This window comes from Arvicanthis niloticus, chromosome 6, assembly GCF_011762505.2.
Source record: "Arvicanthis niloticus isolate mArvNil1 chromosome 6, mArvNil1.pat.X, whole genome shotgun sequence".
In the NCBI taxonomy this organism is placed as follows: Eukaryota; Metazoa; Chordata; class Mammalia; order Rodentia; family Muridae; genus Arvicanthis; species Arvicanthis niloticus.
In genome coordinates, this window is record NC_047663.1 from 5,682,391 (window position 1) to 5,702,536 (window position 20,146).

At 46.5% G+C, this 20,146-nt stretch overlaps 1 protein-coding gene and 1 pseudogene across 1 annotated transcript; both read left to right on the forward strand.

Moving 5' to 3' along the window:
- The first annotated feature begins 17 nt into the window (after positions 1-17).
- LOC117711116 (serine/threonine-protein phosphatase 2A 56 kDa regulatory subunit gamma isoform pseudogene) lies at positions 18-1,217 on the forward strand (annotated as a pseudogene).
- A 6,947-nt stretch (positions 1,218-8,164) lies between these two features.
- LOC117710993 (alpha-N-acetylgalactosaminide alpha-2,6-sialyltransferase 1-like) lies at positions 8,165-19,736 on the forward strand. Its single transcript, XM_034506355.2, has 9 exons — positions 8,165-8,288; positions 15,371-15,866; positions 17,396-17,564; positions 17,657-17,828; positions 18,381-18,519; positions 18,807-18,910; positions 19,112-19,201; positions 19,288-19,387; positions 19,545-19,736. Exons 1-9 carry the CDS (start codon positions 8,173-8,175, stop codon positions 19,734-19,736), a joined length of 1,578 nt encoding a protein of 525 aa, XP_034362246.1. The 5' UTR covers positions 8,165-8,172.
- The last annotated feature ends 410 nt before the right edge of the window (positions 19,737-20,146 follow it).

Sequence of the window (20,146 nt, forward strand, 5' to 3'; positions counted from 1 at the left end):
TTCTGCTGCTGCAGCAGCAATGGCAGCAGGCGACTGTAGGAGCTGCGGAGGCCGTGGTCTGCACCAGCCATGCCAAATAAAAACAAGAAAGAGAAAGAACCACCAAAACTTGTGAAAAGTGGAAAAGCTTCAAAAGAAGGACAAGATATGGCAGAAGCAGAGATAGCCAGCAGGAGAAACAGCCTCGCAGCTGTCGTCTTTGACATCTACTAAAATAAAAGTACCAGTCCCTCAGCCAATCGTAGTCCCTGAACTATGGCAGAACTCTTCATGGTTTAATGCCAGCAATAATATGAGAACTGCAAAAACTCCCATCTTTACAAGACGTTCCTCCTGAGGGTCAAGAGAAGCTTTTCATCCAGAAGCTACGTCAGTGTTGTGTCCTCTTTGACTTTGCTTCTGACCCACTGAGTGACCTGACGTGGAAGGAAGTAAAGCGAGCTGTGCTAAGTGAAATGGTGGAACATATCACCCACAACCGGAAGGCGATCACAGAGCCCATTTACCCCGAAGCCGTCCACATGTTTGCAGTTAATATGTTTCGAACCTTGCCACCCTCCTCCAATCCTACAGGAGCAGAATTCGACTCAGGGGGAGATGAACCAGCGTTAGAAGCAGCCTGGCCCCATCCGCAGCTTGTTTATGAATTTTTCTTAAGATTTTTAGAGTCTATAGATTTCCAGCCCAATATAGCAAAGAAATATGTTGATTGGAAGTGTGTATTGCAGCTTCTAGAACTCTTTGACAGTGAGGATCCTCAGGAGAGAGATCTTCTAAAAACGACCCTTCACAGAATCTATGTGAAATTCTTAGGCCTGCATGCTTACATCAGAAAACAGCTCAATAATATATTTTATAGGTTTATCTATGAGACAGAGCACCACAATGACATAGCAGAATTACTGGAGATACTGGGAAGTATAATTAATGGATTTGCCTTGCCACTAAAGGAAGAGTACAAGATTTTCCTGTTGAAGGTGTTACTGCCCTTGCACAAAGTGAGGTCCCTGAGTGTCTGCCATCCCAAGCTGGCATGCTGTGTCATGCAGTTTTTAGAGAAGAACAGCACCCTCACTGAACCAGTAGTAATCACACTTCTCAAATACTGGCCAAAGACTCACAGTCCAAAAGAAGTAATGTTCTTAAATGAATTAGAAGAAATTTTAGATGTAATTGAACCATCAGACTTTGTGAAAATCATGGAGCTTCTTTTCTGACAGTTAGCCAATATTGGGGGGTGGGGTGGATTTCAGAAAAGCAGTTGTCCTCTCTCTCTGGCTATGTTAGCAAAAGAAAAGGAACAGGTTATTTCAGAGCCCTCCTAGGAGCAGGAGAAAATTAGGAGATGTCCTGTTTTCACTCTGGCGCCTACTGGAGAAATCCTTGGTTCTGTTTTCCCTGTCTATTGTCAGTTCTTGGGGCGCCAATCTGACCACGTATGTTAATTGTCTGTTTTTGTTTTATTGTTTGAATGATTGCTGTTCTATGTTTTATGTTAAAAAGATGTTTATTGGGTATGATTAAAAATTCACAACTTTGATAATAGAAAGTTGGTTTAACTAGTATCTCAGGGCTGGAGTGATGGCTCAGCTGTTAAAGGCCAGGCTATAGTAGAAAGAACACATATAACTTTGAAAATTTATATTGAAAAAAGGGGGGGAGGGAGTTTACCTCGCCCCATGCCAGATTATCCTTTATTTTATATATTTTAAATTTTGTATTAATGGATAAGGATGCATTGTCTGCAGCGGACAGACATTGGAAATGAGCCCAGAAGGCACTGGGCTTAGTGAAATGGAAAGAATTGTCATCTGGTGTATGGAAAGGCCCTGACTCTGTGTTAGTTAGGGTGAGAGGTACTGTTTGTGTTTTTCCTAAAGATGCTGAAAGTCCTGTTTGGATACCTGAGAGTTGTGTGTACCCTGTCACTGTGGAGCCTCGCCCAGGCAAAGATCTGCTGCAGCTTTGGGTGGGGAGCCAACAGAAGGCAGCTATCATCCTTGCAGCCAGCTTGAGCCATATACCCTGACAAGAGACTTGATTACAACAGCCTACAACAGCTGAGCACACTCTGATAACATCTTGTTTTAGATACCCAGGATTTTCCCTTGGGTGTGTGAGACTTAATGGTGTGTGACTTAAGGGCGTGACTTAGAGATCAGATTTAGAGACAAGACCTAAGGCCACGACTAAAAGGTGTGACTTAAAGGCCTGACTTAGAAGTGAGACATATAAAAGGTGACAGAAGAAATTATTATTAGGTATTAGGCACTTGGCACTTGGCGGAAGAACTTGGATTTAGACATTAGGCACTAGAACTTGGAACTAGAAACTTGGAACTTAGAGGCACTAGGGACTAGGAACTAGGGAATAGGAACTCAAGACTTGGGACTTGGACTAGGAAGAGATACTGAAGAATAAACGGGATTGAATCACACTCTGTCTGGTCTCCATTCTTCAAGTCTGTCCTCACTCTCTCTCTTGCTGAACCCTGACCCTTGGACTGGAAAAGCTTGGGGCAGTGCGAGCTCTAACAATTTAGCCCCCAAGGCTTTTGGCAGTGCGGGTTCCAATATTGACAGAGCGGTCCTTGACATTTTGGCCCCCAAGCGTGGGGCAGAGTGGTTCACGATAGCTTTGTGAAGAATCGCCCGAGTTCTGATGTCAATGTGTCAGGATATGTTCCTCAGCTAAGGGAAAGGTAAATTGCATCTCTACCCTGTTGCCCATCCTGTTTTTATGTCTTCATCACTAAAGATAATCTGAGCCAAAGTATGTGTAACAAGTCTCTTTCCAAGAGGGTGTTGGGACATTCAGGGATAGCTAGAAAGGGTATGTATAACATACCTTTTTCAAGGTCCACATGGCATTTCCTTGTATGGGGGGTATTGTTTAGAACCAGGGTGCATCTCATGGCTAGGGGTCCTTTTGGTTCCTTGAGCACTGAATAGTTGGCTCCCACATCTACCAGAAAGTCGATTGGCTTTCCCTCCACTTTCAAGGTTACCATGGGCTCAGGGAGGGAAGTGATCAAGCCCTGACCTACTTGGTCCTTGTCCAATCCCGGGACCTTGGTCTTGCTGGAGCTGGGTCATTTAGGACATTCTGCCTTCCAGTGTCCCAATTCTTTGCAATAGGCTCATTGGTTTCTTTGTAGGTGGCCAGTGGCAGCCTTCTTTTGCACTTTATCAGTGACCTACTGCCTTTGAAATCTGAACCTGGGAATGGACCCTCTAGTTCCTGGGAGGCAGCCAACATAGCACGAGCCATGTGTTTCATCTGCCAATTATCTGGGGTGTCCCATCTGCCAATCATCTGGGGTGTCCCTGTGATTAAAGACTCCAGACACAACCTCAGCCAATTTAGACAGGTTTTCTCCTACAAAGCCCTCCAGTCTTTGAAGTTTTGTTCAGATATCAGGTGCAGACTGGGCCATAAAGGCAATGTTCATGGCACTCCTGTTTTCTCCTGCTTTTGGATCTATCAGGGTATAAGTCCAATAAGCTTCCAGGAAGATTCCAGGCCAAAGGAGGTTTCCCAGGTCCCTGAATAACATGACTAAATTTTTGCAAATTTGTAGGCAGCTGGCAGCTGCTTGTAGTGCTTCCAGAAGAGTCTGGTGAAAGACCTTATGGGGTTATTTACTGGCAGCCTTATTAGGGCCCCATTCTGGGCATATGAAGGGAAAAACAGCCTCAATGCTCCTGAGATGGGTTGAAGGGTGACTGTGTCACAAGGAACCATTTTCCTGGCTTCCCAGAAGATGAATTACCCTGCCTCTGAGGAAAAGAGCATCTGCAGGAGCTGTTGACAATCATCCCAAGTTGGCTGATGAGTATAGTCTCCAAGAGAGAAATTAAAACCTGGAATCTCTCTGAAAAAGAAGGATTCTTTGAGGATAGAGGTCAAGAGGTCAGTATAAACCATGAAAGGGCCCTCACCTTGGGGCCCATGTGAGGGGTACATACCTTACATAGAGGTAAGTTGTGGACTCTGCCAGAAGTGAAAGCTTCCTCACCAAGGTCTCCTTGATGTCTGGAACCAGACCTGGTATAAGGGAGAAGGGGACTTAGGAAGCAGGGATTAGAGGTGGAGGTACATGACAGGGTTAGAGGAAGTAGAAAGAGATGCACGGGTCGTGTGAAAGGTTGGACAATAGGGGGAGGATGATAGTAAGGAGGCATGACCTTGTCCATGGAGGAGAAAACAGGAATCTCTCTCTCATCCCTCTGAGACTTGAGTCTGAGAGGGAGGACTTAAGGGGTGCTGCTCAACTCCAACCAGAGGGATTGAGCCATTTAGGTAGCTCTTCCACGAGTTACCACCAAGCCATGAAGTAGGAGGCTTAGTCAGAATGTCCTTATCATCCAAAGTTGATAGCCTGTGTGGAATAAATCACAGTAAAGTTCAAAGTACACTCTGTGGACCAATCTATGTTGATGGTGGGCCATTTGAGATAACAGAATGTCTCAGGATTGTCAGGGTTGACTTTGTTACCAGACTGAAAAGCTTTCTTCTAAACATCCTTAAAGTGATGAAGTTCAAGAGAGGTCTGGGTGGTGAATTGTTTCAGTCCCGTCTTAGAATCCAGGACCAAGAAGACACAGACAGTGAATGGAGACAGTGAGTGTGAGACCAGACACTAATAAACATAGAATGTCTAGATGTGACAAAGAGACTGAAAGAAGAGACAGACAAAGGAGATACCCCCCACCCCCATCAAAATCAGACTCACCTCCAGAGTTTTCCCTGAAGTTGCCAATTCAAAAAGTTGCACTTCTGTATCAGGATTCTGGATCCTGGACAAACACCCAAAATGTTTGTGTGTGGTGGTGGTGGTGGTGGGGCAGTCTGATGAAAATCCAACACCAAGAACACACCAAGTTTTTTTTTTTTTTTTTAAGAGAAAATTTATTGATTTGGACAACAAACTTAACAGCCAGGGACACAGCACAGATCCAGGCACTGATACTGCAAACCTTACTTTTCTGGGTGAGCAAGTTTTAAGCTCAAAAACCACAATGGATGTGTGTCAGACAGCATCATCAGATGGAAACTGACAAGTAAGTGAACCATATAAGATTACACGAGAGGAAACAACATCAGGGAAGTTACTTAATAGTGGGTTTGTGGTGGTTGAGGTGCATGACTTTAACCTGCATTTGGGAGGCAGAGGCAGGTAGATCGCTGTGAGTTTGAGGCCAGCCTGGTCTACAGAGTGAGTTCCAGGACAACCAGAGCTACACAAAGAAACCTTGTCTCAAAAAGAAGTTCCCTAGTCATGAATTTTGAAGTTGGATTCAGGGGAAAGAGGGGGAGGAGAAGGAAGAAGAGGAGGAAGAAAAGAAGGAGGAGGAGGAGGAAGGAAAAGGAGGAGGAAGAGAAGAAGAAGGAAGAGGAGGAGGAGGAGGGCAAAGGAAGTAGGGAGGGAGGAAGAGGAAAAAAGAAAGGAAGGAAGGAAGGAAGGAAGGAAGGAAGGAAGGAAAGAAAAAACAAAAGAAAGAAAGAAAGAAAGAAAGAAAGAAAGAAAGAAAGAAAGAAAGAAAGACAGACAGAAAGACAGAAAGACATCTGTGTCCTTGGTTTGACTTTAAATGGTGTTCAGGCCTCAGCAAATCTGAGTGGATACAGACAGTGATCGTCTCACCAAGCCTCTTTCATGCACAGTAGCTCAGTGACATTGTGAGCTAACCCAGTCTTCATACATGTGCAACTATCCTGAGGGCACTGCCAGCCAGGGTCTTCTTCAGAGAGCCTGGTGATATATGAACTGAGGACATGACCCCTCCAAGGTGTGGCTGAAGGGGAGGTGTATTATAAATATGAGAAAGAGTACAGCCAGGGGCATCTGAAAGAGTCCAGAGCACGGGGAAAGTAGGTTGAACACGGTCAGTAGGCTGGACTTGGCCATGAGAGGAAAAAGAGAGGAAGAGAGTGACAGGGGATGACAGAAAGACTACTGTATGGCTGGAGGCTGTGGAACATGGGAGTGCGGAACAACCTGGAGGAAGAGTGGGAACAGGGCATGTCCAAACACTGGAAAATTCATCTGAGATGGGCAGGAGTAGGATCACTGCCCCCTGCCCTGGGTCTGCATTCCAGCACAGGTAGCCCTGCTCCCCGACCTTTGTCCTCCAGAGGAGGTCACATAGCCTAGTAAACAAGGTAAACTTCCTCTCCCCTTTATAATGTCATGTCCCACAGCACCTGGAATTCCTCCTTATTCAAATGAGTCATCCCCAATATTCTGGCCTTGCCCAATGATGTACACTCACCCCAAAAGTCCCTATTCCCTTCTAAAGGTTTAAAGAGCCTTTGTTTCCCCCCATTAACTGAGCTGGCTCACTGAAGCTGTCTCCCAAGTGTCTCTTCTCATTGCACTCAGAGATATCTGAGGTCTCTTTGGCTCCTAGCCGTTCCCACCTTGCCTCCCCTTTCAGGATCAGCCAGTAACCCACTGTGGGTGAAGAAGCAGAGCCTGACAGGCAAAGTGCAGGCTAAAACAAAACAAAACAATCAAAACCGAAAACATAGAGAGGCAAGAGTGAGGGAGTCTGCCCCTTGGCTGGGCAAAGGAGGAGAGCTGGCCCTGGTGGTACTTGGTCAGGAGAGCTGGAGGGGTGAACAACTCAGACCCCACCCAGGGCCAGATCTAGGACTTAAAGTTGGCTCACACCATCTTCCCCATCTGTGAACTGCTGGAGCATGTGGAAAAGGCCAGTCCTTCAGGTCCAAAGCTGCAGGATCTCCAGGATCTTCCACATCTGTGAACTGCTGGAGCATGTGGAAAAGGCCAGTCCTTCAGAACCAAAGCTGCAGGATCTCCAGAACCATTGCTCGTTCCAATAAAGATTTGCAAAGAAAGCTGTTTGCGCAAAAGGTTACACTGTGGAACACCCTGTAGCTCCCATATGGAGATTGTGCTTGTTTTGTTTGGGGGGAGGTTAGGGTGGATATGGAAAGACAGGGAAGTGAGTGGGAGTGGAGTTCATGAGTGAGATTCAGAAAGAATCAATAAAAAGAGAGAGATAAGAAGGAGAAGAAGCGGAAGAGGAAGCAGAGGAGGAGGAGGAAGATGAGGAGGAGGAGGAGGGAGAGGAGAAGCAGGAGGAGGAGGAGGAAGAGAGCCAAATTTTTAAGATAAAACAGGGCTTATGTCTGAAATTTAAGGGTTGTTGAGAAAGAGAAGCTTGAGAACAAGAAACACAGAAGCTGGAGAAATATGGTGCATCTCCACCCTCTCAGACCCTCACACTCCCTATCCCTCTATCCACTCCTTCCCCCCACCTTTGAGAAGTGCTGAGAAGAGTGAGTGTGCCAGCATGGATGCTGGAGCATATACATGTGATACTTAGAGAGCCTGGAGGCCAGCATGCACTTTGACATGCTAATAAACATCACAGCTTGCCATTGGGTCTGACGGGGGAGGAGAGAGACTATTTAGTCAGATGGATGCTGGGGTAAAAAAGTGCCTATCCACTGTGCACTGCATCTGCCCACCAGGACAAACCAGCAGGAGGATGGATTAGGGACTCAACTGTAGGTACCAGCATTGGAAGAAGTCGTCATTGAGGTGTGTTGTTCTTCTATGCATGTGTCAGCTTCCACATTGTCTGAGACAGGGCCCCTTCTGCATTGCATACACCAAGCTAGCTGGCCTGTGAGGTTCTTGGAGTCTTCTGTCTCCATCTCCCATCCTGCCACGGAATCACTGGGTGTGCAGACATGTGCTACCATGACTGGCTTGGCACGGAGGCTGGGAAAATCAACATAGATCCTCATGGTTGTGCAGCAAGTGTTTTACCCAGCATGCTTTTCCCCCAGTACTCTATAGCCACCTCTTTTGTGAAGCTGTCCATTGGCCCTGACAGCAAGTCTCAGACACACAGATTTCCGGTGATGTCCCAGTCACAATTTCTGAGACGCTAACAAATTTGACCCTAAATGGCAACTATGCCTACAGTCATTCCCATGAGAAGTACAACCTATATGAACAGGTCTGTCTCTCCCTTGAATGTCCACCCTTCCTTTATATCTTCTGCTCTTTGGAACAGCTCAGTGCTACACTAAAGGGCGGGGCTCCCTCACCCTCACCTGAATAAGGAAGCAATCTAACTGCTGCTTCCAGAGGCTTGCTCTCATAATATGTTCTTTTAGGGACCAGCATCCACCATGAAGTGCTGCGGCAGAGGACTTTCCCAGAGGCAAGTTTTCCTCTTTCTGATTGTGTTGACATTGATCTGTATTCTGTTCTCCCTTGTTAAGGAGCCAAGCACAAAGGATTCCAGGTAAGAAGATGCCAATCCTGTGACTCCCAGAAAAGACACCTGAGGGGAGGCCTGGGGAACTGCAAGCCACCTATGGGTTCCATGTGTGTTAAGGTCAAGAGTCTCATAAAGAACCTGAAAGGAGCTGGTGGTGTTGACCAAGGTGCCAAGGATACCAGGAGGCTTGTACAAAAAGGCAAGCAGAGTTGGTGGGATGGGAAGCAGGCAGGAGTTGGGGTCCCATGGACTGAGTCTGCAGAGGGCAGGCAGACAGCACAAGGGAAGTTATCCCCAGGGGCTGGTGAGTACTAGGGCAGAGGAAGTGCTGGCTCTTACAGGACTCCCCAAGACCCAGAGCACAGACCTGGCTGTGGGCTTCCCATGTCTCAGAGGCCTTCACACCCTGAAAAGTGAGTCACAAAAGTCAAGACTGCCCACCGGTGGGGATGAAGGGGAGCCTCTGGATCTGTGCCCCCACGTGAGTGCTCCACAAGAACTTCTGGAACACTTAGCACATCTCTAGCAGTGACATCATTTTACAAACCTAGTGAAAAATGTTTTTTTTTTTTTTGCTCTTGACAATGGGGGGAAAGTACAGAGAAGTTGGTCTTAACCAAAGGCCAAGTAGGTGGAGTGCTTGCACAGCATGAAAAAGTCTGATTCCTGATATCAAACTAGGATGATGGCACATCTCAGCACTTGGGCGGCAGAGGCAGGAGGATCAGAAGGTCAACTTCTGTGCCTTTTCTTTATGCTCATTACATTGTGACTTGGGAGGAAAGTTGGTTCAACACTCCCCCTAAATATGCACAACTTCCTCTATGTCTCCTGCTAATGTCTCAGTCCTTTGGTTCATTTAGAAGGTATTTATTGTTGCTTGTGATATTGTTAGGGTCTGATCATCTAAATCAACCCAAGCATGCACAGAAGTCCAGCAAAGTAAGATCTTTATTTAAATTAGGCAGCAAAACCTGACCAGTCAGGGACAACAGTGCAGACTCAGGGGCTGACTGTGTATTTACAGCACAAGGGAAGTTACCCCCAGTGTAACCTTTGTATTTGAAGGCTATTTTAGTAAGTATTTAAGCAGATGGCAAGACTGTATTGTGCTCAGACCACTACTGTGGTCAGGGATGCAGAAGAGACGCAGGAGCTGAGCTGTGACCCCCTGCCAGAATGGTACAAACTTTTTAAGCTCCAAAACTACAATCATCTGTGCCACGTTTTCCCACCAATCAGGATTGAGGGATGGGGACTTCCTTTGGAACATGACTTTGTGCTTCACTTATCCTGTTCCCATTGGTTGGGTTATTCAACTCTGGCAGGACCACCTGCCAAGCATTCATGTCTCAACTTGCCAACCAGGATGTACATTACCCATTTACATGAGTCTTTCTGCAAACATGATGTCAGTTATCCAGGGAGGTCTTGGGCCTATTTGAACCCCACTCAAAATGAAGGTTTTCTTCAAGACATCTTCAGTTTGGTTCCTTTTTTTTTTGTGGTTTTTTGAGACAGGGTTTCTCTGTATAGCCCTGGCTGTCCTGGAACTCACTCTGTAGATCAGGCTGGCCTCGAACTCAGAAATCCACCTGCTTCTGCCTCCCAAGTGCTGGGATTAAAGGCATGTGCCACCACTGCCTGGCAGTTTGGTTCCTTCTTACAGTAAGGAGATGTGTTTGTGTCTGTTGAGACTCTGAGACAAAGTCTTTCTGTGTATCCCTATCTGTCCTGGAATTTGCTATGCAGATAAGGCTAGCCTCAGACTCACAGAGATCTGCTAGCTTCTGCTTCCCAAGTAACAGGATTACAGGTCTATATACCTAAGCCCAGCCATCTTGACTGTCTGTCTGTCTGTCTGTCCATCTATGTCACTTTAGAGATCAGTTTCAAGTGTTCATTTCAGATGAGAATGGCTGTCACAGTGTCAGGGCATCCCTGGAACAAAATGGGGATGTGGGAGGAGGTTTGAGGACTCCAGAGATGATAAAAAGAAGCTTCAAGTAGGAGTGGCCTCCATGAAAATCACTCCAGGTCCCCACACACAGTCAATGCCACATGCCTCTGAGTTAACAGCTTGGTGCCCATTGCTGTCTAGATACTTCTGAAGGCTGAATGTCAAGGCAGCTGTCCATTGTGTAACACATGGGAAGAACACAGAACTGTGCTGTTCTGTCCCGGGTCTTCATGGCCTAGGCAGCTGTGGGACAGGGGCTCCTCCTTCACCAGGAGTCAAGGAGTGGAACACACACTCTCAGATATGTGTCTGTGGACAATGATGTTGTCAGAGCAGTGCGGGACAGGATCCTGAAAAGGACTCAGGGGTTCTGCAGAGTGGCAGGCTTTCCCCAGGAAAACCTCAGGTTTTGACTGTTGAGGCCATGTCAGCAAGAGCTGGGACATCCCACAAGGTGACTTAACCTCAGAGCAAGCAGGTTGTGAAGTATATAACCTGAAGAAAGTCTTGGAGAAGGAGAAAGGGCTGGGAAGGAGGTGTGGCTCAGTGGTAGAGACCTTGCCCAGCATCTATGAGGCCCTGGGTTTGATTCCAGCACTGGAAAAAAAGAGAAGGGAGTGGATAAAAGGATGGATGGATAGATAGATAGATAGATAGATAGATAGATAGATAGATAGATAGATTCATAGATATATAAATACATAGATACATAGATAGACCTACAGGTAGACAGACATATACAGAGATTTATAGATAGGTTGATACATTTACAGATATATTAGATAGTGTCAGAAGCCATAAAAAGACAAGTTAATAACTACGAGGTGATCTTCCTGAGATAGTTTGCTTTGGATTAATCCACAACAGATTTGGTCTTGTAGACAAGAACCTAAGAGAATTCATTTTAGCAAAAAATTCTGCTATTAATATGTTTTTCCTATTATTATTAAACATATATAACAATCACTAAATATCAACCCACCCTTTTGAAAGGATCTCTACAGATCAAGACAGTATGAAGTTGTACTGTCCTGTAGTGGTGCTATATGGACAAATAGATGACTTCTTAAGTGTTAATAATGACCCTATAAAAATTCCTAAAATTATATCAGTGATAATTAAGCCATTTTATAGTGTGACTCTTATTAGGTCCCTTTCTCCTGTCAAAAGTGCAATGAGATCTCTGTCATTCTCTGGTGTGGCAGCTGTTAATTGCTCTTAGATAGAAACCAGACTTTCTCCTAAACTGAGCACATTTCAAGAGGTTGTAAAACATTTAACCAAAGGTAATAAAAAGGGAACTAAAGATTTATTATAGGCAAAGGACAAAAAATAGAATATTGACTGGGTTTATCTACATAAAACTTCACTAATAACATAGTTATTGTTTTCAACTTTCTTTGAACCTTAGGAGCTGTGACAGGTGATAGGCATTTAGCCAGATAATTACTCCTAATGGATATGCATGTAAACATTCTCTGTTGTAAACATCTATAACAATTTATGATTTATTTTGTGTGAATTTGTGATGAATTTTTTAACATGTCATCATGTATTCTGAAAAATGTAGAAGTACTGAGGACAAAGACAGGAAGAGAAGAATTTTTTCCCCTTTGCCCACTTAGAAGAATTTTTCCCCTTTCCCAATTTAGAGAATTTTTCCCTTGCCCCCCTTAGGATTCTTCTGCATTCCCCCTTCTTAGATAGCTTTAATAGGAAACATTTTTTTCCATAGGAAACTTTTTACGACTTAGTAATAAACACTATAATCACTTTAAAAGTGTCCCTTTTTCTTCCTGTGACTTCTAACAGGCTGAAAGTTAGAGCCCAGAAGTTCCTGCTGAGAGAGAACAAAGGCTGTTTACTTAATCCTTTGCTGTTTTTAGGATGAGCTGCTAAGTGGCAGAAACTGCAGTTTATGGCCTCAGGGAATCACAGAAGGCAGGTCAGCTACAGTAGCACAGTAACTTAGACTTAGATAAGTAAACTTTTTATTATTATATAGCAACCCTAAATATCTTGTAAGACAAAGTCTTACCCTCCAATGACGCACTTCCCCCTTCACTGCCTCAAGAAAAAAACACAAGAAAGAAGAAACAGTCGGGGCTGCCCCCTTGCAAGATAGGTAGATGATAGACATAGATAGATAGATAGATAGATAGATAGATAGATAGATAGATAGATTAATAGATGATAGACTGAAAATAGGCAGACACAGAGTATCTCAGTATGTAACCAAGGATACCCTCAGACCCATTGATCCTCCTGCCTTAGCCTCTCAAGTACTGGGATTATAGGCAAGTACCCAACTTATAACTTATAGTACAACTTATACTTCAACTTTTTTATAGTTCAAGTTTAAAGGTTGAGTTTTAATCAGCTGAAGTGATTGAAACATAAAACATGTTCAATACACTGCATATAATTAAGTTCCAAGTGATTGACAGAGGGAACAGTTGCCATGGAGAGAGGTCTCTAGAAGAGAGACAGAGAGTCTGGGCGGCTCTGTGGAAAGTTTCAAAGATGGTATGCAGTTGACTGAGTGACCAGTAAATGGCCTGCAGGGAAGGAGGAGTCTATAGAGAACACCCTGACAGGGACAATCCATGAGCCTCCCTCAATGGGGAAGTCGCATGCCACAGTGGAGAACTTCCCTGCTTGCCCAGGAGAAAGGTAGGGCCAGGGTATGGTAGCAAAAGACTTTTGGGCAGGGGGTGGAGAGATTGCCTAAGTAGTTAACTCTGGCAGAAAGTGCTGAAGGAGGAAGCTTCAACCACTGAAGTCCAGGGAGGATCCGGGACAGGAAAAAAATGAACTTCAAGAGATATTGTAAAAGAGTGGTGGGAGGAAGAGCAGGCACAAAGGAGACCACAGGTTTTACATTTGGAGGGGTCACTGTGCTGCCATAGGGGCAGAAGAAGGGAAGCAGTAAAAACCAGTAAAAAACCAGATAGCAATGACAAGTGGACTGGAGCAGGCCATGATGTCAAGCACTAGTGTTGGTGGATCTTGAGTCTGAAGTCAGCCATCACCACTTAGAACCCTGACTCAAAAAGGAAGGTTAAGCTTTGGAGGGACTGGGGAGATGGCTCAGTCAGTCAAGTACTTGGCACACAAGCATGAGGATGTTAGTTTGATTCCAGCACTCATGTAAAATCCAGGCACGGTGGGGAGAGCTCACAATCCCAGTGCTGGAGAGGCAGACAGGTAGATCCTTGAGGATGAATGGCCAGCCAAGCTTACTGAGTAAGCTCCAAGCCCATGATAGACTCTGTCTCAAAAAGCACAGAAGAAGGCTTCTAAGACACTAGAGGCCAATCTCTGGTCTCCACATGCATACACACACATGAGTACATGCACACACATGACCACATTCACACATGAGCACATTCACACATGATTATATGTACACACATGAGCACATGCACACTCATGACCATATGTACACACATGCATATGTGTACACACATGCACACACATGAGCATATGCACACATGAGCACATACAACACACATAAGCACATGTACACATGACCACTTGCACACATAAGCACATGCACACACATGAGCACATTCACACGATTACATGCACACACATGACCACATGAAACAGATATAAGAACATGTATTCACATGACCACATGCACACAAGTGCACAGGCACACAACATGCCTATGCACACACACGTACACCTACACTGACACACACAGAGAAGATTTAATAAACTTTAAAATGCTGAAAGGCAGCTGTGAAAAGTTTGCCTTGCTTTATGAGGCTCATTGTGAAGGTGGCCACGCCCTCTTTTATGACACATCAATTCACAACTGGAGTCCTTCTGTGGGTGACTTTGATCTTTACAACTGTGTAAGACTGATGTTTGCATAACTTTTCAACAATGATGGATATGAGATCGAAAAAGGTCAATAATAGTCCTATCCAAGCTAGGGGCTGCAGAACACATGGATTGGGGCCCTAGGTGCCAATTTTTACTCCACTCTGTCTGATGAGCTCTCAAGAGATACAAAGTCTGACAGAGAGAGCAAGACATGTAGCTGGAGTCTGAGAGACTTGTGTGTTTATTAGTTTGCAGTTGTTATTAGTAATGAGGTTAAGCTGGATGGTTGTTACAGAAGAAAGGGGAATAGTTTCAGCAAGTAAGGGGCATGCCAGAAGATCATGGTGACAGGAGGATTTCTGTGATGTCCAGAGGCCACTTCAGCAAGGAGGGATACTGCAGTCTAAGGAGGCAACAAGCCAGGATCCACTCAGGAACGTGAGATTCATGGGGTACAGAACAGACCTGAACCCAAGAACTACGGGATCTCATATGCAGATGGTAATGTCATTTGTGCACAAACATGAGGACCTGAGTTCGAATCTCAGCACACACACACACAGGCATGAGCCTGTAATCCAAATATTCAGAGGCAGAGGAGCTCTAAGATTTGGTTGGCCAACCACTGTACCCAAATCAGTGAGCATCAGGTTCAGTGAAAAACTCTGTCTCAAAATTAATGTGAAGGATAAAACAGGAAAATATGGGCTAGCAGGCAGATGCGTGTCTGTATTTGTGGGGCATTGTTTTGTTTTTTAATATGGAAGCTGAGTACTTGTTGGACCATAACATCCAAACTAGGAGATGCACTCCCACAGAAACACTCACAGACAGGGGGTTCTATGCAAACACAAGAGGTTTATTTATACCAGTGCATTAGGGTTCCCCCCACCCCTGCACGCAGGCTAGAGGAACCCCAAGCTAAAGCTAAGAGCAGTTTTTATAGTTTAAGGGGTGGAGTAGATAACCAGTGACTAGGCACAATATGATTGGCAGAACAGTGTGACTTTTAAACTGATTCGTCTTTGGGGAATGAGGTGGAAAGGACCTCCCTTGTCTGCAAGTGGCCTCCGCCATCCTCCTCTGAATGTTACCCCAACAAGTGTCCTCTGACTAAGGAATGTTAAATATCCTCTCACATGGAGGGGAGGGCAGGAAGACAAGTGTTCCAAAATTCCTCTTCAGATTCAAACCCCTGTGCTCATCCTTGCAGAGTCAACACTCCTACTCACTGAGCCATCTCCTCAGCCTGCTAGTGATGTTTGTGGCCCCTTATGTAACATCCAGCCTTCATCAAGTGTTCTCTGTCCAGGTACCAGTTTATACAGAACAATGAATCAAGTCAGCAGGAGATTCCACAAAAAGCCAAACCTCAAGGACCCATCATGACACTGCCACCCAGAGTTCACAACAAGGAGACAACCTCTGTCAGGACTAAGGAGGTGGACCTGAAGAAACAGAAGAGACAGGCAGCCCGAGGACAGGGGGAGGAGAAGCAGAAGTTGGAGCCCATGAGGCCAGTGCCAGAGAATCCTCAGAGCAAGGCAGAGCCTGCTGCAAAGACACCTGTTCCAAAACATCTGGACAACCTATGGAGAGCTACAGCAGCACTGTCAACAAGGAAGACACCAATGGCCACAGGATCTGTCCCAGCCAAGAAGAAAGTGGTCCAGGCTACCTCATCCCCTGCCTCTTCCCCACACCCCACCACACAGAAACGCCAAGTGCTGAAGGCCTCCAACTTCAAGTCTGAGCCTCGGTGGGATTTTGAGGAGGACTATAGCTTGGATGTGGGCAGCCTACAGACGGTGAGTCTGGACCTTCGCCATGATTCTGCACTGAACCACCAACCCAAGCAGCCCTTTCCTCCTGTGCTCAGCTTTCAGTCATAACCTTGACCCTTCCTGTACTTGGCCTGACACTTGCTATTGGCCCATCCTTCCTTCTTATAACTGCCAAAGTTAGGGAGGGGAAGACAGGTCCAGAATCAAGGTCTGGACAACTCAGAAAGGTGAGGCTGGAAGGGATTTGTCTGGGAATCCTTGAAGGAGGCCTGGGGTGGACAACATTCTATGGGAAGGGAGTGTGCCCAGATTTGGGGTCCAGTACTTGATTCCTGATTCTATAGTCATGGGAGTAGCAGACAAGAAGACACAGCCTAGTGCCCAGCTGCCCCACTCCCAGGAACACTGCCATCCTGGAAAGCCCACTCAGGAACCTTCACTATCCTCCAGGCTTGAGAAAAGTTGCAAGCACTCATCCCCATGTCCCCTCCCTAATTCTTCTCAGCCCTGCCTTGATGGAGATACTCTAACCTACTTGTGTATACACACAGGACAGGGCCATGTCCCAACAGAACAGAACATGCACATGTGGCTGTCAGAATTGCCAAGTGTATCTGCTTAGAAGCTGATGGGACCCGTTTTCTAGGACCAAGATGGATCCAGACATGGAGAGACAGGAAGTCAGACCCTGAGGACCAGAGTGAAAGGAGAATAGGGGGCAGGAATGACCAAGGTGCTCAGTCAGTCAACAGGTTCTCCCGTGCAGGAGTGAGGATTAAAGGAAAAGAGAAGATTACACAATGTTACAGCATGACCCCAGCCAGTTCTGAGACTGAAGGCTGAGGTGGGTTTATTTTTTCCCAATTTTCTTTTAAAATACTTTTATTTTTATGTATATGAGTGATCTGTCTTCAAACACACCAGAAAAGGGCATCAGATCTCATTACAGATGGTTGTGAGCCATCATGTGGTTGCTGGGAACTGAACTCAGGACCTCTGGAAGAGCAGCCAGTATTCTTAACTACTGAGCCAACTCACCAGCCTCCCCTCCCCCATTTTCTTTTAAACCATTTTAATTACATGCAAGTATTTACATCAGTTTGAGGTTGAGGAACCAGCAATACAATAGCTGCAAATAGTCAAGGAACAAACAAGGCAATAAACAAAGTCCCGTGATCACTCCCATGACCACTCTCTCTTGATCACTGTGTCTAAGGGCTCACGAGGAAGAAAAAATATCTGAGCCTCCTTCCCTGTCCTAGCCCCCAGTCATATTCATGCCTGAGGCCTACTTCTTTGTTCTAGCCTAAGACGTAGATTCCTGCCTGAACTTACTTCCCTGTCATGGCCCAATGTCAGATTCCTGCTAAAGCCCATTTCCTTGTCCTTGGCCAATGTCAGATTCCTGTCAAGCAGCCCCAAAAGCTCTCCACACAGGAACTTGGAAACTGCACTCCCCAGCCCAGCCTGTGTGTAATGGAGCTCACCCAGCACTTGGCTGAGTTTCCTGGGCCACCCCATCGCCTCACCTTTACATGTCTTCCTGCACATAGACCTGCCCAGACTCTCTGAAGACCAAGGCCTCCAAGTCACCATGGCTAAAGAATATCTTTCTGCCCAACATCACTCTGTTCCTGGACTCTGGACGCTTCACCCAGAGCGAGTGGAACCGACTAGAACACTTTGCACCACCATTTGGCTTCATGGAGCTCAATCAGTCCCGTGAGTCCTTACTTCAGGGCAGAGTGTGGCTGGCTTCCTGTCTTGGGTTGGCCTCCTTTCCGGGCTCTGAATGGAGCCTTGGTCTGTTCCAGTGGTACAGAAGGTGGTGACCCGCTTCCCTCCGGTTCCCCAGCAGCAGCTCCTCCTGGCAAGCCTCCCCACCGGGTACTTCACATGCATCACCTGTGCTGTAGTGGGCAATGGGGGCATCCTGAATGATTCACGTATGGGCCAAGAGATAGACAGTCATGACTATGTTTTCAGGTATGTTCTCCCTCGGTTCTCTGTAGATATGGGCTACCATGGGAGACCTGATGAGTGTCCTGTGGGGGTTTGAATAGGACTGGCTCTCATAGACCCATCCAGGTGAATGCTTGGCCCATGGGCAGTGGCCCGGTTAGGAGGTGTGGCCTTGTTGGAGGAAGTCTGTCACTGTAGGGGTAGGCTTGGAGGTCTATGCTCAAGCTCTGTCCAGTGTGGCACATGGTCTCCTTCTCCTGCCAGTGGATCAAGATGTAGCAGTCTCAGCTCCTCCAGTACCATGCCTGCCTGTGATCCACCATATTCTCTGCCATGATGGTGATGGACTAAACCTCTCACAGTGTAAGCCAGCAACAATTAAATGTTTTCCTTTATAAGGTTTGACAGTGGTCACACTGTCTTTTCACAATTATAAAACCCTAAGACATGTCCCCTATCTTATCTAGAAAATGGACTGTGTCTACAACACCTGCTGCCATGCTTCATCTTTCTCACATGCCTCCACAAAAATGTCTCTCCTCCATTCACATCATCTGCTTTGATCTTTCTCTACAGACTGAGTGGAGCCGTTATCAAAGGATATGAACAGGATGTGGGGACCCGCACATCCTTCTATGGCTTCACTGCCTTCTCCCTGGTCCAGTCTATCCTCGGTTTGGGTAGTAGAGGTTTCCAACATGTGCCTCTGGGGAAGGTGAGAAAGAAGAATGGGCGTGGCCATACAGCCCCTGGACATGAGAGACCAATGAGTGCGTTTGGGCGTGGCTTCACAGTCCCTGATCAGGGAAGAGGTATGAGTGCCTTGTGTGTGGATGGAACCTGGCTCATCACAAGCCCTGTTCACATGTGGGCAAGAGCAGTGACAATAGCCATTCAGGCCATGGGAGAGCCAGGGGACAGTTGCGAGTGAGAGGAGAGCCACCCTCAGCCCAGGCTCCTCAAGGCAGTTCTCCTGGACCACTTGCTGTCCTTGGTCTTCAGGATGTCCGATATCTACACTTCCTGGAAGGTACCCGAGACTATGAGTGGCTGGAAGCTATGTTTTTGAATCAGACCATGGCAAACACCAAACTTTCCTGGTTCAGGTACCCACTTCCCTCCTCCTGTCCCTGAAACCCCGGCCAGACTGAGCAGTGAGTGACTGACTTTAAAAGGGTTAGTCAGGGGGACTGCCTCTGTGCCACCTGGGGATGGGGTAGTGGTCACACCTCACAGCATGACCATGACTTGGCCTCCAATGCGCCAGGTAAGAGAACAGTGCCTGAGGGATCCAACTCTGGCCACAGGCATCGACCCCAGGAAGCCTTCCGGGATGCCTTGGACTTGGATAGATACTTGCTGCTGCACCCAGACTTTCTCCGTTACATGAAGAACAGGTAAGGGTAGGAAGCTCACAGAGGGTCCATGGGCCTCTCCTCCTTTGCTGGCTCCTGACAGTTGGGAACCTGGCTATTTTGAACAGGTTTCTGAGGTCAAAGACCCTGGACACTGCCCACTGGAGAATATACCGCCCCACCACTGGAGCACTCCTGCTGCTTACAGCCCTTCATCTCTGTGACAAGGTGAGGCTGCCAACCTCTGACAGGCGTGGGAGTGAGCATGTACAGCCATGTGACCTGCATCCAGAGCCCTAGGGCCAGGACCAGGATAAAGGGACAGACTGCCCCACCCCCACAAGGCAGCCCCTCTGGTCCCAGCTCCTCCTCCATTTTTCTGCAGGTGAGCGCCTATGGCTTCATCACTGAGGGCCATGAGCGCTTCTCTGACCACTACTATGACAGATCATGGAAACGGCTCATCTTTTACATAAACCATGACTTTAAGTTAGAGAGAACAGTCTGGAAGCGTCTGCATGATGAAGGTATCATCTGGCTGTACCAGCGCCCACAAAGTGACAAAGCAAAGAACTGACCAGGGCCTAGACTTCAGGGTTCCCTCCACCACTATCAACACAGGATGGAAGGGTTCCTCAAACACTCCTTCCTCCCCGTCTTCAAGCCTGCTCCAAACCCTTCCAGAGACTATATCTTAAGAGTAAATTGAAGGTCTCCAAGATCTATATAGAGAAACCCTGTCTTAACACAACAAAAACAAAACAATAAAAAGTAAAATTGAAAGTAATTCTTTACTTAAAAATAAATGAAATCAGTGAAGTTACTTCCCCAGCAGTAGGTACAGGTTCCCACAGGGCCAGCACCACCACTGACTTCACCTCAGCATGTGCACCCCTGCCATTTTTTTGGGGGGGGTGAGGTTGGTTTTTCGAGACAGGGTTTCTCTGTGTAGCCCTGGCTGTCCTGGAACTCACTCTGTAGACCAGG